At 40.0% G+C, this 25,678-nt stretch overlaps 1 protein-coding gene across 3 annotated transcripts in view; it reads left to right on the top strand.

Moving 5' to 3' along the window:
- LOC117667692 (uncharacterized) overlaps positions 1-23,565 on the top strand; it is a 36,251-nt gene extending 12,686 nt beyond the window's left edge. For 2 of the 3 annotated variants that reach the window (XM_087883332.1, XM_034421252.3), the window contains 6 exons: positions 2,050-2,222; positions 3,670-3,928; positions 7,248-7,852; positions 14,188-14,276; positions 18,954-19,111; positions 23,373-23,565. In XM_087883332.1, coding sequence (XP_087739458.1) covers positions 2,050-2,222; positions 3,670-3,928; positions 7,248-7,852; positions 14,188-14,276; positions 18,954-19,054 — 1,227 coding nt within the window. In that variant the 3' untranslated portion in view covers positions 19,055-19,111; positions 23,373-23,565. The remainder of the gene's footprint in view (positions 1-2,049; positions 2,223-3,669; positions 3,929-7,247; positions 7,853-14,187; positions 14,277-18,953; positions 19,112-23,372) is intronic. The other variant, XM_087883333.1, reaches the window with a different exon arrangement.
- The last annotated feature ends 2,113 nt before the right edge of the window (positions 23,566-25,678 follow it).

Raw genomic sequence — 25,678 nt, 5'->3', positions numbered from 1 at the left:
CCGGGTGCAACCCAGGGGGAGCCCCATGTAGAGAGCATTGCAGTAGTCCAGGCAGGAGGTGACGAGTGCTTGAGTGACCGTGGGTAGGGAGTCCCAATCTAGAAAGGGACGCAACTGGCATATCAGGCAAACCTGATAAAAAGCCCCCCTGGCCATGGCCGTCATATGCTCTTCTAAAGACAGCCGTGCATCCAGGAGGACACCCAAGTTGCGAGCCCTCTCCGTGGGGGCCAGTGATTCGCCCCCAATAACCAGCGATGGCACCAGCTGGCTATATCGGGACGCCGGAAGCCACAGCCACTCGGTCTTGGAAGGGTTGAGTCGGAGCCTGTTTCTACCCATCCAGGTCCACACGGCCTCCAGGCACTGGGACATCACTTCAAGGGCATCGTTGGGGTGGCCTGGGGTGGAGATGTACAGCTGGGTGTCATCAGCGTACTGATGGAACTCCACCCCGAAGCTACGGATGATCTCACCCAACGGCTTTACATTATGACTATATATCTCCCCTGGTCCGTACAATCCCCTCTCCCAGTTTCCCACAGCACTAAATGTGGCAGGCCTGAAGATCCAATGCAAAGATGGCTTCCAGGCCTGACAGTTGGATAAAGAGATAGCGGTGATATGTGAATAAATACAAAATAAATGAAAATGAAAATGTATGTACATACCTACATATAGACAAGAGATGCAAGATAATGCAAGGTTAACAAGTAACTGCACTAGTTCATCTTGCAACCAGTTTTGCTTCAGGTCTTACAAAGAAGAATGGAGCTACACAGGGAGAAAGAAATACCAAATAAGCAGGCATGTTCCTGAAACTACTGAGGAATATGAAATCAGATAACTAATACAGGCTAAATAATGGAAAAAGCAAAATAATACGAAAAGCAGGTTTCTTTTTGCTCATTTAATATAGCACAGCTTTTGAATGTAAACAGGCTAATGGATACAGCAGTGCAGACTATTTTTCTGAGGACTCTTTATAATGAACAAGAAATTATGTAAAAACTAAGTTTGGAGAAGCAAAATAGCAAAATAGTTCAGAATTGGAAAGGAAGTGAGTCTTTAGAAAGGCCCATTATAGTGAAAGCAATAGTCTCTCTGTAGTAACATATGAATATTGGAGATTGACAAGAGCAAAAGAGATGGTCCATATTATGGATTTGGAGATAATTACTAAAATTGCTGTTGACTTGAATAACCAACTAATCAATTTTGTAGCAAACAAAGCTTTGCTGCTCCTTTGAAGCAAAGATCAGCAAGCAGAAACTCACTCATTTTGTCCACGTGATGCAAGCTGATAATGGACTACATCAAATGACTATATTTGGCAAGGTATTAGAGAAGTAAAAGGAAGTGAAGGTAATGAATGTGGTTAAGATTGATCAAAGGGATTACTAAAAAGACCTTGGAAGAGTTTTGAATTATTGCTAAAGACAAGTCAAGATGGCAAATATACTGCAGTCACCAATAGCTAAACCTAATTTAATAATATCTAAATGAAAAAAAATTGCATTGGCAAGAATAGTTACCTCACTTGACAGTGAACCCAGTTCAAAGCACTTCCCAATCAGAGGATGTCATATGGGGTGGGGGGGGAATGTACCACCATAAATCAAGATAAAATGTTGGTTGGGTCCATGTAATTTTCTGCAGTAGATTAAAGTGAAATTATGATAGTCCATGTTTCAGTGTATTGTAGGGCTTTAGCCACTGACTTAACATGTTGTACAAAACAGTCCATTACATTTAAGTTATAATGTGTTTAAATTGTTGGGTATAGCACACTAGGAGAACTTAGCAATTATATGTTATAGACCGAGCTTTAAAGTTTAGCAAGTTGAATAAACCCATCTCTTTAGAACTTTTGATGGTGCAAAAAGAAACGATACATAGCATACATCTCAATACCAGTAGTGAAAAACAAATTACAGGTACTTCATTGGAGCTGTTAATTATCCCTCTCACATATATATCCTTTGTTTATGTTCTTCCTTGAAAAAAAAACTTCTCTTTAACATCTGCTTTTGGTTTCCTTCATCCCAGGTCACAAGAAAAGGCAGACATGTCTTCATCCACAACTCTTCCAATGAAGCCATAATAGGAATTGCCTCCACCAACAGCAAGTTGGCACTGCCCAATCTGTTGTTTATTGCTCGTCCTGTTGCAGAACAGGTCTCCTCGCCAGGCTCGCAAGCAGAGGAACTGACACTCACCAGGTTAAGTTACATAAGTGATCCAAATGCATCTATTCAAAGTTTGTATTTGCTAACAGCTGGATAAAAAGTAACAGGATTATAGTGCTAGGGAGAAGAGGAAATAAAGAGATGATCGTTTGGACAGTCTTCTGTAGACTGGACCCTCCTAGATCTGTTGAATTACATATAGCACTTACCATCTGCCGATCACATGCTGACTGGGAGAAGATAGGAGTTGTAATATAACACAAAGAGCCCCAGATATTGATCCAAATATGAACTTGGAACTTAGAATAACTTTATTTTCACTTTGAATGTACTAATTGGCATATATTAAAATGAAATTTCATTGCATACAGCTCTCTAAGGGTCACCACCTCCAATATACACTATATAAACCTGATGAAATAAATACATACATACATAATTATGCATATACCCACATATATCATATGACACAGAGAAACAACACAGTTTAGTTTGGATATACACATGGACATGGCGAGAGAAACTAATCTTGGGAGTTTACCAGACTCCCAAGGGAGTCTTTGTTCCCATAGAGAACAAAGCTGTTACAGAATCTGGAAGTCCTGCTAGAAATACTTCAAAACCTCCTCCCAAAGGGGAGCAACAGAAACAGACCATAAAGTGGGTGTATGGGGTCTCTAACAATGCTTTGAGCTTTAAGCATATAGTGCTTCTAAGCAGTGTCCTGAATAACAGGAAACGAGCTTCCTATAATCTCCTTGGCTGTCCTTACCACTCTCTGTATGGACTTTCTACCTGAGGCACTGCTGCCACCAAACCAAACAGTGATGCAGTTTGTTAAAACGCTCTCAATTGTGCCTCTGTAAAAATGCACAATTAGAAATTGTACCTAGCTTTACCACCACCCATGTAATTACTAAATGTTATGTAAAAAGGGTGTTTTGTGACAACTATTAAGAGCACCAGATTGTTGTAATTCCTTTACACAGAGGAGAAGCTATATAGTGGGGGTGGCATTTTTAAAGAGCCTGTCCTGCTGATCAAAATGATCTGCAGGAAAGGTGGCCCTACAGATAGGTAGGCACTAATCCCTAATCCCAGCCCTTTAAATTCTGTTCAGTAGGCAGGACTTTCAGTAAGGGCATCATGTAACCCATGTATCTTGCATCGGTTAGCAATTAGGGCACCACATTTTCAATCAATGACAATTTCCAGCCACTTTTCAAAGGTTCGCCAAAGTTAAAGAATTATAAAATTTCACTTCTGAATCATACATGAATTGTATACAGTGTTGCTCATTTAGACAATATGGTTTGTTAATGGCATAGCATAGATGAATTTGACACTTTTTCTTTGTTCATTTGTTTGGACCATTGTTATTATCTTACTAATATTTTAAACAAAAGGCAAATACATCCACAGTTCTTTGAGTGCTTGGAATGAAAGGTTTTATATATTTATTACTTTGGTATAATTTCAGACTCCTCCCTTTGAAGTTTGTGCGGATCTCCATCTACAATCCCAAGAAGCAACTCATCAAAATCCAGCTGATCAATGGACGCTGTTATTACCTACAGTTTCAGGCATCTACTAAGGAAGAGGAAGCTCTGTTTGAACGCTGGTTATCACTAGTCTATCTTCTTCACCATCCTCCACCTTGCTACCTGACACCTCAACCCACCTCCTGCACAGTGACTGACAGCCTAAGCATTCAAATCATCCCAAGTGAGGAGGAAATTGTAAGAACAAACATGGACTTACACAATTTGGCCCCTTGGTCATAAGACAAAGAAAATGTGGGGTCTTTGGTGTTCTCTTAACTTGGTTGTTTTCTTGCAGACATTTCATTACCAAACCAGTGCTAGTCTGAAGACGTTACCTAGTTTGGTAATGAAACATCTGCAAAAAAAAAAAAAAACCACAGCCAAACTCAGAGAGCATCAAGGACCCCACAGTTCAAACCCTGAGCTAAACATTTTCTCTTTTATTGGCAATGGAAATATGGTGGGATAATGTCTTAAAACAGGGTCAAGAATTAAACAAAAGCCTGAATTTAGTTCACAATATTTCCAGCAGAGGAATCTTTAAAAAAATCTTTCTATCTGTCTGAATTATTGGAAAGCAACTCAACAAAATTTATTTAAAATTCATTTAATTTTAAAAAATAGACTACTACATTAAAAGTTACTCCATTTAAAAATACTCAAATATTTTAAATTGCATCGGGGTGTCAAACTGGATTTCTTCGAGGGCTGGATCAGAATTGTAATTCTCCTTCACGGGCCAGCAGGGGGAGGGGGAACAAGAGATCGGATGGATGCCTCCTGCAGCACCCTGCCAGCCAAAACAGAGTGCGGGGGGTCCTCTTGTGGCCCCACTGCACCTCGTTTTCACCGTCCATGGCCTCCTGCAGCACTCTGCCACCTGTTTTTGGGCCGTTTTCCGGCCGTTTTCAGGGCTGGTTTTGGTTCATTTTGGGGGCCATTTTCAAGCTGTTTTTGCACCATTTTTGGGCTGTTTTCAGGGCCATTTTGGCTTGTTTTTCAGGCCATTTTCAAGCTGTTTTTCAGGCCAGTTTCGGGCTGGTTTTCAGCCCATTTTTGGCTCATTTTTGGGGCCATTTTCAGCCAGCAGAGTGCTGCAGGAGACAGTTGAGGGTGAAAATGAGGCGCGGGGGGGGGCACACGCAGCCCGTTTTAGCCACCAGAGGCACTGCAGGCCAGTCCTTTCATATTTCCAGGCCAGCCCCACAGGCCAGATTTAAGTACCTGATGGGCTGGATCCGGCCTGCGGGCCTTGAGTTTGACACCCCTGAATTACATTTAGAAGTGAGAAAATTAGGAATTAAAAAATGGATCAATAAAACCATTAAAATAATTAAGAAAGCTGACTTAAAAATGTTCCAACATCTTTTTAAAAATTAAAGCCATTTAATCATAGCTCCAATGAGGTTGCAATGTTACAATATTGTGTGGGCGTGGGCTAGAAGAAAGCCCTTTCTGTAGAAAGAATAATGTCCAGTTGATCATCTGTCACTCTTTTCTTCTATCAATCCAGACAGGGCACAGTTGAGCCAAGGAAAGGTTTCAACATTCTGATTGGTAATATTTATTAGAAGAAGTTGAAAGTTACAGCAGAAGAATTCTAACAATTATTTACTTTCAAATGAGACATCCATATATAGATAATATATGGTAGCAAAGCCGTCTTCCGTTTTCTTGTGCTAGTACAGCAGGAGGTAGAGTTGCCATCAAGGTAGAGTCAACTTCTGGCAATCACATAAATAGATTTTCTCCTAAAGAATATGTTTCTATCTGCAACCTGGTTTTTCAGATCTACAACAGTATACCCATCATTGTTGTAAATGAATCCACTACTTTGCTGGTCATTATCTTCTTCTCTTTCTTTCCACCTTTCCCAGCATCATAGACTTCTTCAGAGAACTACATCACATCTTCACATAATGTCTCTGAAGTTCATAATATTTGAACATTTGTGCCTCAAATGACCAAATTGAAATATTTCTCTGGGCTGGTTTGTTCAATGATCAGTTTATTTGTATGGCATTCCCAGGAGTCTTTTCCCACACTAAAGTTCATAACCATCAATATTTTCTGGATGTTTCTTAACTACTCTACCAAATGCTATTCTGATGTGTATTTCTTGATTTCTTACTGATTCCTTTACTATTTACGTAAATGGCCAAAAGTATTGACCACTTCAATATCTTCAAGATCAATTGTATTAGACTGATCTTTTTCTTTTTCACACTTTTCCACTGTACATTTTGATTTCCATTATAAATCTTGCAGATGATTTGAATTGATAAGAACAGAGTCATTAGCTCAGTGAGGGTGGTTGATTATTTTCCCCCGCAGTTTTAAAACCATGCTTCTTCCAATCCAGCTCCCCTCAATATATACTCTGCATAGAAGTTGAATAAATAAATGCATATAAATTGATAAGTTGAATAAGTGGAGAATACATTGTCTCACTCCTTTGCCAGGCTGGAGTCAATCTGTTTCACCATTATTGATCCATGCTTGGATTCATGACCTATGTGTAGAATTCACATGAGGAGAAAGAGAGGTTGTGGGATTCCTATTTTTCTAAGCACATTCCATAGCTTGACATGGCTAACACAATCAAAGACCTTTCTACAATCGATGAAGCATATGCTGACTTTGCTTTGCATTTTTTTTGCACTTCTTTGCACTTTTGTAATACTGGGTGATTTCTCCATTGCTCAGCATGCATCAGCTATAATATTTTCCTTGGTCTTTTCTAAAACTAACGTGAACATCTGACATCTCCTTTTCCATATAGGGCTCTAATCTGCATTGGATAATCCTAGACATTTTTTCCCCTTAGCACATGAAATCAAGGATATTGTACAACAGTTTGCTCACTGTTAAATCTCCTTTCTTCTCTGTTGATATACATACTGATTCTCCAAATTTATTGGCCACAATGTCTTCAGCATTTTATTACTGCAAGTAAAATATCAGAAAAAAATCAGGAACTTTTGATAAAATATTATTTCTGTTTAGCAGCAGCACGTGCAAAGCTTGCTAATTTCCATAGCATTGTCTTCTTGTCTAAATTCATTAGACATTCAATTTTATTAAATAATGGTAACATGATTTTCAGATAAGGAGAGGCTCCAGACATTTTCCATTTGCTTAAGTGAAAACAGGGCAGTACAATAAATAATAGGTAAATTTTTTGTAGCGAGGCTACAAGGGAATATTGTATGGGATATTGAGAAATTGGCCTTCTCTACTTGTTGATGCCAGTTGCTGGAACCACAGTCTTCTAATTGCCCCTGGGATGGCTGGCACTATAACACACCTCAGATAATATTCACATTCAATTATGATTTTATTAAGTGTGTGAAATTCATTACTAGATTCCTCCAGGAAAATTCCAGCTAGGATGCTTTTGTTAAAACTTACTAGGGTAGGCAAGTTAGCAAATCTCTAGCAGTGTAGATCACTCGAGTTTTTTCCAGTAGATGTAACTATCTTTTTATTTCTTATTTACTTCCTCAATTTCCAGGAAGGGCTCCAGAAAGAATGCCAAAAAGGATTGCAAGAAGGATTCCCAAAGGGATTTGAAGAAAGGTTCCCAGAAGAATTGCAAGAAGGATTCCCAAAGGGATTTGAAGAAAGGTTCCCAGAAGAATTGCAAGAAGGGTTCCCAGAAGGATTGCAAAAAGGATTCCCAAAGGTATTGCAAGAAGAATTGCAAGAAGGCTTCCCAGAAGGATTGCAAAAAGGATTCCCAAAGGTATTGCAAGAAGAATTCCCAAAAATATTCCAAGAAGGATTCCAGGAAGGATTCCAAGAAGGAGTCTCAAAAGGATTCCAAGAAGAAGTCTCAAAAGGATTCCAAAAAGGATTCCAGGAAGAATTCCACAAAGATTCTGCACTTTCAAAGGTGCAAGAGCAAAAACAGAAGGAACCAGAGCAAAAATCAGTAGTGCACTTGTCAGGGACCACAAAAATATCTCATCAGAGCTTGGCTTTCCCTGATGAAGAATATACTGAGGATGAGCGGCAAAGACTTCAGGATAAACCTAAAATGACCTATACTGAAAGGAAGAATTTTCTGAAATCAGAGAGCTTTGAGATCTATAAAGCTGAAACTCCAAACCCTTCCAGGTAAGCCTGGAGAAGAAAGGAAGCATCGGTAGCCATTTGGTAAATTGGTCATATGGATTATCCTGCCAGACCCTGTAGTGAAGATCTTACTATTCTTAGTATTTTGATAGTCCAGGAAGGAGAAAAAGTCAAAATTCTCTGTCTGGATATTAGAACAACATAGGCAACCAGATTTCTCCATATAAAAATATTCATCTTACTGCCAAATGATAGGGAGAAATTTATTATTCCATAGCTGCATTACTGAAGTAATTCTGGTTAATTTTTAGTTTTGCATGATACATGAACTGAATATTAACTAAATGAGTCAGGTTTCTACAATATGCTAAGCCTAGTTTGATAATAACTAGGATTTGCAAATGTTTTTAGTAGGTTTAATCTTTGTTTGATCTGATTAGGTTTGTTATGTGAACACAATCATTAGGCCTAGATGAGAGGTACCAAAGATTATCTCTACCTGTTTTAGCATACTGGCTGTAAATCCATACTGGTTACTCATCCATTAAAAATCCACTCAAAACTTCACTATCAGTTGAATTTCAGAGCTCTTCAGGTAGATGAGGAGCTGATACATTCATATTTCACAACTATCCCACAAATACTGTTTAACTTGTGGAAAAAATGTTGGATTTTAAACAATGATTTTAAAGGTTCTCAGTTCAATTGCTAGCTAGGCTTTGATCTATGCAGATGGTTTTAGGAAAGCCACTTAGCCTCAGCATGGGAAGAGTGAGAATAATCTACCTTACAGGGTTGTTGAAAGGATAACAAGATAATATGTCTCAAACACTGGTTACTCAGGGGTGCTATATAAATTATTACTCTGTACACCAAACATATCCTCTGGATTTTGGTCCTGGTGTAGAAGCACCATAGTAGCATGCAAAAGAGGAAGCAATAGCCTTTTTAAAGGAGAGGAAATCACTGAACAGACTCTTGAGGTATGAACATGTTCAATGACTAAGCATGCAGGGTGTCTGTTCGGAGTTGGGAATAAACTCACAGAAGATGTTCTATCTGAACGGGATTGTTTCATCCTACAAACTTTGAAGTGTGGAGTCCTTGGTATTCTCTAAGATTCTTTATTTGCATGCAGACATTTCATTACTTGAGTGGGTAACATTATCAGTGCAGTATAGTATTTAGTATTTATTAAATTTTTATTACGCCCTTCTCCCGAAGGACTCAGGGTGGTGAACAGCCAGGATTAAAATACATACAATATGAAAATTAAAATAATTTTAAAATAATTAAATCACTTTGGCTTCCCAATTTTAAAACCCCATTACCCATAAAATTAATCAATTAAAATTTTAAACCAGCCCGGCTTGCTGAAACAAGAAAGTCTTCAGAGCCCAGCGGAAAGTATGAAGGTCCAGGATCAGTCGTATCCCTGGGGGTAGCTCGTTCCAGAGGATGGGTGCCCCCACAGAGAAGGCTCTCCCCCTGGGGGTCACCAGTCAACATTGCTTGACCTATGGCACTCTGAGGAGACCCTCTCTGTGGGAGCGTATTGGCCGATGGGAGGTTATCAGTGGCAGAAGGTGGTCTCATAGATACCCAGGCCCTAAGCCATGGAGCGCTTTAAAGATGAGAACCAAAACCTTGAAGCACACCCAGAAGACCACCAGAAGCCAGTGCAGCTCGCGCAGGAGAGGTGTTACATGCGAGCGCCATGTTGCCCCCATTATCACCTGCGCGGCTGCATTCTGGACCAGTTGGAGCCTCCGGGTGCTCCTCAAGGGGAGCCCCATGTAGAGAGCATTACAGTAGTCCAGGCGGGAAGTAACAAGGGTATGAGTGACCGTGCGTAAGGAGTCCCGATCCAGAAAGGGACGCAACTGGCATACCAGGCAAACCTGATAGAAAGCCCCCCTGGCCACGGCCATCATATGCTCTTCTAAAGACAGCCGTGCATCCAGGAGGACGCCCAAGTTACGAGCCCTCTCCGTGGGGGCCAATGACTCGCCCTCAATAGCCAGTGATGGCATCAGCTGGCTATATCGGGACGCCAGCAACCACAGCCACTCGGTCTTGGAGGGGTTGAGTCGGAGCCTGTTCCTCCCCATCCAGACCCGCATGGCCTCCAGGCACCGGGACATCACTTCAAGGGCATCATTGGGTGGTCTGGGGTGGAGATGTACAGCTGAGTGTCATCAGCGTACAGATGGCACTGCACCCCAAAACCACGGATGATCTCACCCAGCGGCTTCACATAAATGTTGAACAGGAGAGGCGAGAGGACCGACCCTTGCGGCACCCCACAAACAAGGTGCCTTGAGGTCGACCTCTGCCCCCCTGCCAACACGGACTGCGACCAGTTGGAGAGATAGGAGGAGAACCACCGTAACACCGTGCCTCCCACTCCCAACCCCTCCAGCTGGCGCAGCATGATACCATGGTCAGTGGTATCAAAAGCCACTGAGAGGTCTAATAGAACAGAACAGAGGAGCAACCCCTGTTCTGCACCCTCCAGAGATCATCAACCAATGCGACCAATGCGACCAGTATAAGATCAGAGAGCACCAAGGACTCCATAGTTCAACCCTGAGCTACATATATTCTCTTCTATTGAAACGTTGACGTTCCCATATTTGTCTTTTCTTGCTGCATGTATCCACTCCAAAAAGTGTGTGAGAATCTGAGGGTGATGAAATGGGAAGAAAGTAATGACTACTTAGAAATATTGGTTCCATGCTGATCTCATTTGAGTCGCTATGTAAAAATGGGTATGCATGGGAATCTGAGTACTATAGTTCAGCTTGGTAGACTTGTCCAAGGTACTGAAAAACTGTTGATTACACTATGTTGGACCTCTGGAGACTGTATGGGCCATCAACTTGATCTGTCCAAGCAATAATCTGTAACTCTGCCAAGTGACCTCCCTGATCCTGTCCATCTATTTATTTGTTAACATGCCTTTCTTTTATTTCCCTCAATGTTGTCAGGCATAGTATTTTTTTCTAGACCAAAACAAAGCACATTCATTGCAATTTATTAAGCAAAACTTCATGGGAAGTAGATTTTATTTATTACAATACCAAAAAGCTGTATCTAAGCTATAATTGCTTTCAACCCTGCAGGTGGGTCACCTATAATTCATTTGGACACATTTGCAACAACAACAAAAAAAAAACCCACCTTGGTAAATAAAATTGACAAGATAGACTTACAGTAGTAACTGTAGATACCAGCAGTCTCTTCTCACATGTATTAAATCAATTTAAGATTGTTTGGTTGCTGTAACAAAAGGGAGAAAATGCCATTTCCCATCCAATGCAAGTTGGATTTTTTCTTGTCCTGGCTGATGTTGACAACTTGCATATATGGCTGATAAGGACACAGTTACTTTAAAGAGGCAGGGTTGGAGGTTTTTTTTTTTTTTTTTTTTTTTGGTAGAGTAGGAAAGAAGGAAGCAATATCATTTTAGCTTTCTTTGTGGTAAAGGGAATGTAATTTTACATAAATGTTAAAAATCCCTGTTTTTTTAAATATGAGAGACTGGACTTCTTAAAGATAAAATTTGTTGACTTGATGTGCTTCACTCTGGCTGGGAAGCATGGCAACTGTAATTCCAGTAAATCTGGAGGGGATCAGATTGAGGAACACTGTACTAAGGAAATATTAAACTAAGCTCTACTAAGAAGAGAAGGATTATTAAGCAAATGTATTATGATTGCCCTGTAGAATATTTAAAAAAACATAAACCAACATGGTACTAAAACAGTAATCAATAAAGAGACTGCAGTTTAACATGAATGCCTTATATGAGATTAAATTACATACTTGAACTTTAGTGCAATTAAATTTGAGCCTGTTATTTTAGTGTGGTATAAAAAAGTCCTAACAAATTCATAAAGGTCGTTCAGATCGCCTCTTACGTTCAGTACAATAGCCATAGTCTCGTCCATTTGGTGAAAACATCTATTAGCAAGCTTCTGTTCTTTGCATTTAAAAAGCAATACTGGGAGAAAGAAGATTTTTTCATTGAAATACTTGCAATACCTGGATTTCAAAATCAGTGGCAAGTCTGACATAAGAATGTAGCATTTGTATAGCACTTCACAAACATTATCTTGTTGGAAAACTTACAATAAACCTGTAAGGTTATCTAATCTATGTTTTTAACTGCCCATTGCAGATGGGGACTCTTAAGTGGGAGTGGCTTGCTATAAGGAAAACATGGGATAAATTGGAACAGATAGTCCTCAACTTACGACTTAATCATTTGAAGTTACAACAAACCCCCAAAAATGGTACTTACAAATCAGATTAGAAGTTCTTGTGATTCTCCCCACCCATCCCCGATCAAGAGACTGCATTTTGGGCACTAAGCAAGTGTCCTGCATTTATGGATATTTACAGCATCCTATGGACCACGATTTATGACATTTTTGGCAGAAACTGACAATTACTTTGGCAACTGGTTTCTGGCAAAAAAACACCCATTGCAGAAAACAGGTTCACTTAACAACCATGACATTTGCTCAGTGGTGAAATGTAAAATTTGTTACTACTGATTCTGTGGGCGTGGCTTGTTGGGGGCGGGTAATGTGACTGGGTGGGCATGGCCAACTTTTTTTTTTTTTACTTTTAAAAGCATTTTTTCTACAATTTCTTCGGCTGAAGAGGTTGCAGAAAAAAATGTTTTTAAAAGCCTCTGACGATCAGGCAACTCAGCTGGGATGAGACAATCCCAGCTGAGCCACGCAATCATCAGAGGCTCTTTTTTTAACTTTTAAAAGCATTTTTTTGGCCAAAGAGGTTGTAGAAAAAATGCTTTTAAAAGTTAAAAAAACAGTCTCTGATGATCGCGTGGCTCAGCTGGGCATGGGGGGGGGAGCGCAGGGATTTTTGCTACCGGTTCTCCGAACCATCCGCCACCATCTCTACCGGATCGGGCAATCCAGTCCGAACCAGGAGCATTTCACCCCTGCATTTGCTTAATTACTGCTCCCAAAAAAGTCCTTAGAATCGAGCACAGTCACATGATGATTCTTTTAACAACTGGCATAATTTACAACCATAATTCCAGGCTCAATTAGAGTCATAAGTAATCAAGAAGAGCACAGTAATCCAAAATGTATGCAGCAGGGATTGACAGTAACATAGTTATTTTTAGTTACCTTAACCCTAAAAATTACTTTCATTGGGGACTGTTCCCTGTTTCCCAATGACTGAGTTTTCCAATGACTCAGAAACTCAGAAGGAAAGTGCTACTCACTGCACAAAAGGTTCAGACAAGTTCCACCCTCAACTCAGACAAGCAAAGTAGCCTGTATGTAAAGGTCTCAGCGCAAGACCTGCTGCTTTTCACATTTTGACTTGTGTAAATTTTAATGTTTAGTCCCTCTCTCTGAGCCCTAAGAAGTTGGCATCAGCAAGATGGTAGACACAGTATTATGATCAAAGTCTCACCCCTCTTGTACAAGCTGAAACATCATCACATTTGTACAAAAGAGGCAGGATTTAACTTGTGACACTGTCTGCCAATTTAGAATCAAACAAGCTTGCTAAATCAGACAGAAATTGGCAACACAGAGATACCACAAAATAGGGTAAAGTTTCTGGTTGACAGGAATACAAGTTCTAGTTAAAAGAATCTCTGGAGATTAATTATGGGATTGCCCCTACACTTCTGGACGACTGCAATTGCAGCTCAAAATAGAAATTATAGATTAGGCAGATATACTGTATTTAAACTCACATAAGGCAACTTTTTATGTTCAACTTTCCTGGATCTTTCTGACTGGCTCAGGATTTCTGGGAGTTGAAGTTCACAGGTTGTAAAGTTACCACAGTTGCTCATCCTGTTTTAGAAGACAGTGAGGGGTAAAAAAAATTTGACTCCTCCCTATTAGGTTGCCCCAATTTTTGCAGCCAAGATATGAGTCTTATCCTTGGTTCAGATGAGAGTGTCTAGCCCAAAGGTCTTCAAACTTGGCAGGTTTAAGACTTGTGGACTTCAACTCCCAGAATTCTCCAGCCAGCATAGCTTCTGGGAGTTGAAGTCCACAAGTCTTAAACCTGCCAAGTTTGGGGACCCCTGGTCTAGCATATGTGGTCAAAAGTTGAAGATGGTGCCTTTGCTTGTTTTATATTTATGTTGCATGTAAGCACTGCAAATACACTAAATTCAGATCTTACCTATGTTGAGGAAGTCACTAACCTTGGGCAAGCCATTTTTCCTCTTATGTACATCCCCGCAATATACCTTACAAGGGATAATAATTTTGACTTACAGGATTGTTGTAAGGGTTATAACTAGATAATGCATATGAAGCACTAAGCAAATGGTAAGTGATAACCATGAATTTGGTTGTGATTGTTTTTAGGAAATTCACCACAAGCAGTTTTGTAACAGACAGTTTTTCCACAACTTCAAGTTCATCTTCACAGCCACCATTACCACGAAAATTCCCAGGTTTGTAGAAGAACCTTCTCCGTTTTCACTTGTTCAGTTTCTATGCCCAGAAATGATACAAATTCCTCAGATGCTCTACTGGATAAAATTCATTTAGCTTAGCATCTACTCTACTTACACTCACCAAGCAAAAATTTGAGGGGCGGGGGAATATACAAATAAAATACAACAACAATGTCTATCAACAAAGATATTAGAGTTCCCACCATTTGGCTCTGTTTGCCTAATAATATTAATGCATTATCCATTTAAAAATAATATGATTCAGACACATATAGCTTGATGGTAGTATGTCATGCACATTTCCACACATGCACCCTTATATGGTATTGATATGTGCCTTTATTTTTTTTAAAAAAATACTTTGCCTCTATTCTAATCACCACAATTTAAGTACAGGGTTTTAATGAATAAACCGATGTATCCAGAAAGGCTGTAGATGTGACCTGAACATGAAGCCAAACATGAATGCAAACATTCTCAAATTATTTAAAGAAAATATTTTCAATTGGAAAACTAAAGAAAAAAGAAAAGGCATTTCTTTTCTGAAAACAGTTGTGTTTTGTTCTGACTGTTAAACAGTCAGAACAAAACATGACCAAAACAACCTTTAGAATCATAACGAAAGATAACAGGAATGTCATCCCTTTCATTGATCCTTGAAAATGGATTATCACCAGCAGCTTCCTCAATTTGTTATGTCTTAGAGTGGGACTGGGAATTATAGTGTAACACATCTGGAAATTGCCAGGTTGGAAAATGCTAGATGTATGTTTCCAGCTTTGATCACAATGGGACATCTAGAAGAAAAGAGATAGGGATGATGCCACAGACAGAGGGCTTATGATGGTATTGAAGAGTGAAAATTGACTGTTTCTTTCACACAACGTATACTTTTTGTATGTATCTCTTCAGTCACTTGCTTCCTAGGGTGAGTGCCAACAAGATAAGTGAAAAGAAGAAAAATAAGAAATAAAAATAGATCAACACTTAAACAAATAAAAAAATAGCTAAAAATAAAAACAATTGCATAGCATATCATTAAAAAGTATAAAATGCCCTCATAACTGAAAACGCTCTTTGCCAGGAGCTCAGAAGAGATCCCACCTGCCAGTGTTGACTCATAAGCAAGCTGAAGACACTGGGCACATCTTCTGGAATGAAGGACCTCCTCCATGGTGTGCTTCAAAAGTCATTGCCAAAAGAGTACCCAAATGAGTTCCATCAGCTTTTAGTCTCCTTTGTCAAATTGGCACTAAATTCTGGTTTCTGAGTTCAGATATGGCCTCATATTTAATACATGGCAGATTGGGCTCACACACTGCATTAAACCATGGTTTATTTAACCATGGTTGCAGATTAAGCCACACTTGAATGACAAATATTTCTACTCATAAATCATAAATAAATAGGCCAGGAAGTAAACATGCCAAATTGCAAACCTGTAGTTTAAAATGCAAAACTTAATAACCCGCCACATGGATTGCTCAATACAATACAATCAGAATTAAAGTCATGTGATGTAGCAACTGTTTGCAGGAAATAGAAAATTTTTATGGGGAGAATTTTTTATTTGGGTCTAAAAACAGGGTTTTTAAAAAATTAGAACTTAAGAGATGAACCCTTTTTTCCTCCTTACTGGTTAGATAGGTAAAGAAGCAACTCTTAGCATCTCTCTCCACCATGTCAGGAAGGTCACTACAGGCAGGGAAAATTTAAAAAAAAAAAAAAAAGGCAAATGGATTGAGACAGCAGGATCCCTACACTGGCTGTTGGTCTCTGGAAATCTGCTGCAAAGAAGGAAAAGAAATTCCCTTCTTTCTCCTTAGCAACAGTCTGATAACTGTCCCTTTCGTCTCATCTCATTTAAACAAATACTGAGTTCTTCCTTCTCAAAAGCTTTCTGATTCTCTCACTTTATTTCTCCGGTGATGGTGTTAGAGGAAAAGCCAACAGTGATTCCTATTCCACTTCCTCCTGTTGTTTCTAGATGTGCACACATTTAATTTACTAAATTAAAGGGCTTAGATCCTCTGTCTGTCTACCTACTATCCAGTGGTGGGTTGCTACTGGTTCTCCCCAGTTCGGGAGAGCCGGTAGCAGAAATGTTGATGTGAGAGCGAACTGGTTTGCTCCAACCATCAGCTGGGCCCTCCTGCCTGCCCCTGCGCTATACCTACCTTTATTCCTTCGTTTTTAGCCCAGCTGAAAGGCACGGCAGAGGGGATTGCCATGCCTCAACTGTTATGGAATTCAATGCGCTGATCGCGTGCAAAGCAAGTGTGTGAAGCGAACCGGTGGTAACACTGGTTAGAACCCACAACTGCTACTAACAATCATGTATGTAAGGCCTCACAACCCCATAACAGTTTAATATAGTATTAAACACAAATTAACAGCAATAATAGAATCAAAATAGTAAATAGCCAGAGAAAATAAATCTAACGTCACCTCAACTGCATCATTTTTCCAAAGGAGTTCCTCACCCAACTTAACCCAAGGACTGACAAAAGAGCTTTGAACAAGCCCAGGATAGAGGCAGTACAAATCTCTGGAGGGGAGGCTGTACAAGAAGGCCAGTGCTGCCACTGAAAAGGCCTATTTCCTGAGTCCAACCAAATGGGAATGTTTAACCAATGGGTTCCAAAGGATATCGACTTGGTTGGATTGACAGGAGAAATAGACACTATAAGTCCGTGATGGCGAACCTTATGGCACATGTGCCAGAGGTGGCACGTAGCGCCCTCTCTGTGGGCACGCAAGCCATCGCCCCAGTTCAGCTCCGCAGTGCATGCGCACATGCCTCCTGCTGGCCAACTGGCCTTCAGGTCTCTGCTGTGCATGTGTGCGGGGGGTGGGTCACATGCAGGGGGCAGCGTACCCATGTGGGGAGGATTGGGGTGCATGTGGGGGACACACACACATGTAAGGGGGTGGGGAACATGCAGAGGGCACACACATGCATGTAGGCGGGCGCATATAGGGGACTGAGAATGTATGTGTGGGGGTGGGGCGCATGCACAGGGGCTGCACACATATTGCATTAGGGGGGTTCAGGTGCATGCTTGCACTCTGGGCACTCGGTCTGGAAAAAGTTAGCCATCACTGCTATAGGTAGACAGTTGATCCCTCAAATAGACAGGCCCTATGCCATAAACAGATTTACCTTAAGTTAATGCCTTTGGTTGTGATATTAGGTAGACTACAAGATGTGCATGGAGGGGGCGATTTGTTCCTCTTATCTATCAGGCAGCAGGAATTTAATATTAAACCCCCCAAATACACACACATATTTCCTGTATCCTCTTTAAAATGAGCATTGAGGGAAAGGGGTTAGCTCTCTTAGCCATTAAAGCATTCCAAGGTTAAAACAACGTCAAGCATGCCAAAGTTAGAACAATAAATTATCATCTTTTTCTGCCTTGGGCAATGGGTTGGACTAGAAGACCTCCAAGGTCCCTTCCAGCCCTATGATTCTTTGGTTATGACTCCAAGGGCTTTTCTCCACTTGCACTTGACCATGCACAGTCATGTCCTGGCCATTTCTTTTCTTATATGCCATTACAATATTGTCCATCTCATCCTCAACCTATATCTAAGGCAGCTTTAGGTCATAGCTGTTCTGGTTTTAAAGTACTATTTTTCCCCTTAAGCAGACAGTATTATCTGATAGGTTTCACTAACCTCTCGGCCACCGTCATAGAGAAGAAATCAATTACCCACTTTGGGATCATGTAAAGTAGGCCTGCCTCTTCCACTCCTGGGCCACTTTTCTTGGGGTAATGGAAGAGTTCAGACATTACAAATTATTCCTGCCATGTTTTAGCCAATCCTCACATCAGAAAGCTGGACTGGCCTAAATCCTAGCTGACTGTGCCATGATGTACAAATGCAGTTGGTCCCTCAGGTTAACAAATGTCTTTGTTTAATATGCCTTGTGCACCTCAAATCAGAATAGCACCATTTGGAGGTAGAAAAGAAATAGCAACAGGACAGCAAAGTTTATACAAGTTTGGGGGGGAGGGTTGGCTCAAGGATTTGTATACAGGTAGTCTTTGACTTACAAAAACAATTGGGATCAGAATTTCTCTTGCTAAGCAACATGGCTATTAAGTGAATCCAGCCCAATTTTGTAACCTTTTTTTGCCACAGTTGTTAAGCGAATCATGCTGTCAGTATGCAGATCCAGCTTCTACCATTGACTTTGCTTGTGGAAAGCCAGATGGGAAGCAAACATTGATTTACCAGTTGCCAAGCAACTGAATTTTGATCACAGGACTATGAGGATGCCGTGATGGTCATAAGTACAAGGACCAGTCCTAAGTCACTTTAGTCAGTGTCATTGTAACTTTGAACAGTTGCTAAATGAATAATTGTAAGTCAATGACTGTATATTTGTATAGCAGCAGAGTTAGTGTATATGCATATCTTAGCTGCCATTTGGGATAGATTCAAATTTTTGCAGCTCAAACCTAATCAGTTCAATTTGCCTTGTAAACTAATTTTTAGAAGTTGGGTTCTTCCACAAAAAGCTCCTATAAACAGCTACTCTACTGTGCTTTTTTTTAGCACCAAGCAAGTGATTGTAATACTTGTAAGAGTCACTTGGTATTACTTGCTACTGTAAAGAGCCCCAATGGTTCACACTGTATGTGTTTGTGTTCTTGTGTTTCCTAGTACCCAAAAAAGAGGGAAGCAGCAGTCTTAATATAGTCACACTTTTTTCTGTTGTCTCCAAAACAATTGATGGGGAAAAAAATCCAAAGAACAAAAACTAAAGACCGTTGAAAGAAACTCAATCACTGCAGAGGAAGCAAAGGAGAACATGAGCACTCGTAAGTCAAGTAAAACTTTAGCTGATACTGGTTAACAGACACATGCAGGGTGCCCTTAATGCACATACTTTCTGAATTCTGTTGGGATAAACTGTAAGCATCTACTCAACCTCATTAGCACGGTTCAAGACCTCACTTTGCTTTTGGCCCCTTTGGGTCTACTTCTAAGCTGGAAGAGCTAAGTTAATATTTCCCAGTGTGTTGAATTCCTGCGTTCTGTTTTAGCCTTCCACCTAATTGGTTTCTTCTTTCTTACACTGATACATCCATTTACTCGGTGATTTTTAATGACTTGGCGCCTCTTGTAACAAATGGTTCTAGCATTTCTTTCCCATTATAAGTCTCTGTAGCCACAAAGAGCTTCTCCAAAGGACCAAATCAGTGTCGGATGACCTGCAGGGATTATGATACTGTACGGTAGTTCCAATGGAACTCTGTTTAATTATGAGCAATTTTCTTTTATTCCAGCAATCCCCTAAAACAGGGGTGTCAATCACATGTGGTCGTATCTGGCCCATGGGGCCATCCTGGAAAATGTAAGGGGCAGACCCACATCGCTTCGGCCCGGTCTACCCAATGCAAAGAGGAAACATCGGGCCAGTGTGGCTTCGGGCTGGTCCACCCAATGCAAAGAGGAAACATGCCAGCAGTTTGTGGAGTGGCATCAAGCTGGCCATGCCCACCCAGTCAGCCACGCCCAGCCAGCTCCCCGAGGTCAACCACAGCCCTGATGCGGACCTCAATGAAATTGACACCCCTGCCCTAAGACATTCAATACCCCAAGGGGTATTATCTAGCTCAGTGTTTCTCAGTCTTGGCAATCATGTTAAGATGTAGGGAGTTCAACTTCCAAAAATTAAATTTTGGGAATTTAAATGCACACAACATAATGTTGCCAAGGTTGAAAAATCTTTGCTGCTGATACAGTCCATTGTAAGAAACAACTGTTGGATTGCTTGCACATTTCATAGTTCAGCCAAATTCTCACACATTCCCTGCTTCAAGAGGGAAGGAAAAACCTAAACCACATCTGACAGGATGCACAAGCAAACTCACAGCCCTGATACAATTGTGTTGCTGTGGAAAACGCAGGCTTATCTCCAATCTCTTATTCTCTTGAAAATACTGGGACTTAAGCGCATAATGTAGACTTTTGCATCCATTGATTTCTTTTTTAATAGAGCTTGATGTGTATAACTGTAATTTATATTTGAACATTTATCCCATTTTTTACATGTACTGTAGATATAGCTATTTAATTTAGTAGGATTTTGGACATAAATTTGTATTGTGTCAATCCAGTTCTAAAAAGAAGTATGTCCAACAGGTTTGGGGTTCTAGCTAAACCCCCTTCACTAACTAACAAAACCTTTAAGATTGTTTTAACAACTATATTATTATATTAGAACTATTAAAGGTGCAGGGGAGTTGAATAAACACTTCTACTTTACTATAATTCCAGAGGTATAATAAGCTATATAGCTATATATTTTTCCATTTATCACGCAGTGACATCTGCAGGGGGTCTCAAAGAGTCAAGATGGCAGGTGCAACCACACAATGAAACTCCACCATTTTTCATGTTGGTGAGATGCATGCAGTGTACACATAAAAAGTCTAAAGAGACACATTCACAACTAGTCTTGATTTTTAGAGATACACATGCCTTCTACAGATTCACCTGTCTCTGTATAAAGCAACCAGGACCAAACTTTTTATATCATCCAATTAAAGCCTCCCAGGTCGATGGGAGGCTACCGACGGCCTCCCATCAACCCGTGCGCTCCCACAGAGAAGGCCTCCTCAGGGTGCCATCAGCCAAACAATGTAGTCTGGTGACCCCCAGGGGGAGGGCCTTCTCTGTGGGGGCACCTACCCTCTGGAATCAGCTGCCCCCAGAGATAAGGAGAATCCAAGACCTTGGTGCCTTCCGCCGTGCCCTTAAAATCTTCTTTTTCCCGCAAGCCAGGCTGGCCTAACACTTTTAAAAATGTTTTTAATTGTTTGTTATTGGTTTTAATCATGGGGCCAAATTTATATATATCTTTTTAATTGTATTTTAATGTTTGTAGTTTATGTTTTTATTTGGCTGTTCACCGCCCTGAGTCCTCAGGGAGAAGGGCGGATATACAAATTTAAAAATAAATAAATAAATAAATAAAAGGATTGGAATATTTTTAATGTCGGTTTTACATTCCAAGAATACTGTGCATCTCAGTTTAACTTTGCTGAATTCATAATATGAAAGCAATTGGAAAATTCAATTTTATTTTAAATTTGAGGTGTTTTCTTGCACCACAAAATTGAAGGTGCTTTATTTTGGATTCATTAACTGAGCAGAGTTTTAGATTCTGCTGGTGGGTGACCACCTGGAAAAATAAATAACACCTTCTAACACTAAAATTCTAACAATTCCACAAACTGGCCTTTTTTTTGTACGGATCATGGAGAAATTTGTTCAGCTTGTCTTCTTTATGAAATGCACCCAATTAACATTGCCTATATCTTTGTGTAACTATATTTGTACATGTCGGAATTAGGGCCAGAAGAGACAGTCAACATCTGGAAGTGTGCCTTTCCATGTGATCAATGCATATAAATTGTTCCTTTTGGGGGGGGGAGGCAAGCTCCTCAGTCAGCACCATCTTCTTTCCCCAATGTTGCCACTTTAATGATCTCTCTCACAGTGCAATTAAACTAGGTTTCATCTTTGAGTGGTCACTTACCTCTTTCATAACCTCCTTGTAATCAAGGTAATAGATAATTGAGCCATTGCTTAATTTGAAGGAGAGGAACCAGCTTGCATTTTGGACAACATTGAGCATAAAGAGAAAACCTGACAGATCTAAGGTCTATTGCTTTAGCAAGATTAGCTAGTGGAGTAAACAGGGAGGCATCAACTCATAGAATGGAGAAGTCTAACAATGATGTCCCGCCCCCCACCCAGTTCAGCATTTGGTCTCGGAAGGATTCTTTTTTAGGAAACATGTTTAGCCATTCATAAAAATTTCTAAAGATCCTACAATAATCCATATAATCTCCCCAAAGGACATTATGGTGAAAGTGTCTCAAATGGATAAGAAATTAAGCATTACAATTCATTATGCATTATTCACTTAACAACTGCAATTATTCTCTTAACAACCATGATAAAAATGGTCGTAAAACCAAGTGTGACTTTCTTAACATTTTCCTTGCTCAGCAATAGAAATTCTGGTCCTAATTGTAGTCATAAATCAAGGATTGTCACTCAAAAGTTTTGCTTAGATACGGTATGCCTGTCAAGAAAAGAATACAAAGGGAAACTGGGATAATAGTGTCCTAGAGATTTGTTGAGGATGATAGGACATTTTCCCTTCTTTTGAATGGATTTTTTTTTTATCAATCTAGCCCAGTTTGATAACTACTTCTAATATGATCTCAAATTTCCAAATGTGTTTATTGACTCAAGTTAGTGATCTGTGACTTTACATACATGGTTTTAATGTATGAAAAGTAACACCATTAGTAGCCCACTTTTATATCTGATCTACTGGGTTCTTTTAAGGAGAGATATTACCACTGGATAATGAATATCCAAGCACTTAGACTTATATACCGCTTCACAGTGCTTTACAGCCCTCTCTAAGCAGTTTACAGAATCAGCATATTGCCCCCAGCAATGTGGGTCCTCATTTTACCAACTTTGAGAAGATGGAAGGCTGAATCAACCTTGAGCCGGTCAGGGTTGAACTGCTGCAGAGTCAGCCTCAGTGGTAGGATTCAACCAGTTCTCACCACTTCGGGAGAGCCGGTTGTTAACTTTCTGAGCAGTTTGGCAAACTGATTGTTGGAAGAAATCATTAGGGCAGAGAACCGGTTGTTAAATTACTTGACTCCCACCACTTGTCAGCCTGCAATACTGCATTCTAATCACCACATCATCATGACTCCTTGGATGTTAAGCCCTTCTTTAGGTTTGTTAAAGTTTGTAAAAAAAAAATTGGCTGATTGCAGAATACTGAGCAAGCTTCCAGGTTGTCAGAAACCTTTACCAAACTAATAATAAATGCAAAGGATGAAGAGAGAAGGGAAAAAAGGTAAATTTGCTGTTGAAATGCCAACATATTAATCTGGTCACAGGCTGCTTCTAGAAAAGACTTTAAAAAGATTGAGCAATCAATCCCAGCCTTTTTAAATAATTTGATTTGGTTCAGATAATACTGTCTTTCTTGTAATTTCTCCCATTATTTTCCCACCATTTCCTTCATTTTATTGACAGCAACAAAAAAGGATCCATTAAAGAGGGAAAGACAGAATAATTGCCTAATGACTTTTGACTGATGGATGCTTCAAATAGTTCTAATCTTAAAATGTAAATGAAGATTGCAGAGTTAATTGGATGATGCTGTCCTAGGTGCTATAAAAATTGTAGATGTCATTTAATCCAATAAAAGCAGAAATTTCATCCTTCATGCCACATGTTGTAGCCTCCTCTTTTCTTCCCTGTTTTTTTCTGCTTAATATCTAATCCAAGGGTGAGCAAACTATATCCCTGAGTCCTTTAACAACAGTAACAGAGTTGGAAGGGATCTTGGAGGTCATCTAGTCCAACCCACTCCTCTCACAGGAGACCTATACTAGGGACTGTCGACCTTTCTGATCAACAAGCTCAGTGTCTTAACAACTGAGCTACCTTCTTTGACATCTGCAAACTCCTCTGGCTTCTGTGGCTGAAAAATTGATGGCACAGTTCTTATCTGTTCTGAAAAACATTAAAAGTACAATCCAAGTTTGACAACAAACATAAGCATATTTTAAGCATTAAGAACTTGCTCCTGAAATCAAGAAAAATTAGCCCCATCCATTTTGCATCATTGTCCTCAGTCTCTCCAAAATGTTCATCCCTCAATGTAAAAGGTTCAGGCTCAAAGAGATTTTCAGAGAATGGGAAAAGCTGGCTTGCTAATTTATAATATATTATCTGATCCTAATGAAGTACAGGTTGTCCTCGACCTACAACAGTTTACTTAGTGACTGTTTGAAGTTACAACGGCACTGAAAAAGTGACTTGTGGTCATTTTTTATACTTACAAGCGCGCAACATCCCCATCAATGGTGGGTTCCTCCCGGTTCGGCCCGGTTCGGTTGAATTGGATCATGCGCAAAGCGCATGCACAAAGAGAACCGGTAGTAAAGCCGATTAGAACCCACCACTGATCCCCATCAGTCATGTGATCAAAATTCAGACACTTGGGAACTGACTCAATTTATGACCGTTGTAGTGATCACCTTTTGTGACCGTCTGACAAGGAAAGTCAATGGGAAAACCAGATACACTTAACAGCCATGTCACTAATTTAACAACCGCAGTGATTGCTTAACAACTATGGCAAGAAAGGTCATAAAATGGAGCAAAATTCACTGAACAAATGTCTTCACTTAACAACAAAAATGTTGGGCTCAATTGTGATCGTAAATTGAGAACTACCTGTGTCAAAAAGTTATTGTGCAGCTTTTCTTCTAATGAATTAACATAGCTTCCTGCCTTTTTCCTTTATATATGGCCTTCCATAGTCAGATAATCTATGTAACACCAAATCTGAGTGCAGTATGTTCTGTCATCTGTCCAAAAATAGAAAAGGTCTTTAGCATCTCTGCTTGAATCACGTTACGGAAAGGAGACGTGTGATTTGTTGTTAGCATTTCAGATTTACAAGAGTATTAACTGCCTCCTATTCAGTTCTTCTCTCCCATAAGCTTTCCAAAGAGCAATATACGTTATCGCATTTGCAGGAAAGAAAAAAGCACCACATACAACAGAAAGAAGTTCTATATTTGGTAGGAGGTTCAGTGGGCCGAAACAGGTTGATTATCCCAAACCAGAATTTTCCTGTGCCAACATTCATAAACCAGGCTCTAGGAAGCACTTAGCATGCCAGATGACAGATGAATCCTGTGTCAGATCACATTTTAAAATCAAAAGGGACTTCCATAAAAGTTAATGCCATGGAACAAGAGCAGAAACACACATACCGTACCAAGTTGACTCTTCATTTGGGGAAAATGTATGTATTTCACGAGGGATACAAAATGAGGCTGCAGCTGGCAAGCTGGATGTATCCTTGTGCTCTATAACAGTATTCATTATTATTTAACTGAGCAGAAGTCATTACAAACCCAGAAGGGCAGCCATGACATTTCATTGCAAAGCTCAAGAGGATCAACAACGCCGTTCATGTGTGGTAGAGAAAAATCTTTCTTCCATCTTCAGTCTAGATATGTGCAAGGATAGCAGCATTGAGATGGGAAAACAAGAGCACCCTCATCCTGCTCAGAAAAATAATTTGGCTCCAATTTACAAAAATGCTACAGAATTGGAATACAGGATCCCAGTTACTCCACTCCATTTCCCCACTTCTGTTCCCAGTTCCCAGTTCCCAGTGGGCTTTCATAGTTTTCAATGAGCTACTTTTATCGTCCATAACTAGATCTATTTTTGCCTAGCCAGTATGTCTGCATCTTTGGCATTCCTCCAAACCAGGGGTCTCCAACCTTGGCAACTTTAAGACTTGTGGACTTAACTGG

Source organism: Pantherophis guttatus, chromosome 1 (genome assembly GCF_059756535.1).
Source record: "Pantherophis guttatus breed Tessera chromosome 1, ASM5975653v1, whole genome shotgun sequence".
Lineage (NCBI taxonomy): Eukaryota > Metazoa > Chordata > Lepidosauria > Squamata > Colubridae > Pantherophis > Pantherophis guttatus.
The sequence above is the reverse complement of the archived record's forward strand: the minus strand, read 5'-3'. Positions and strand labels throughout refer to the sequence as shown.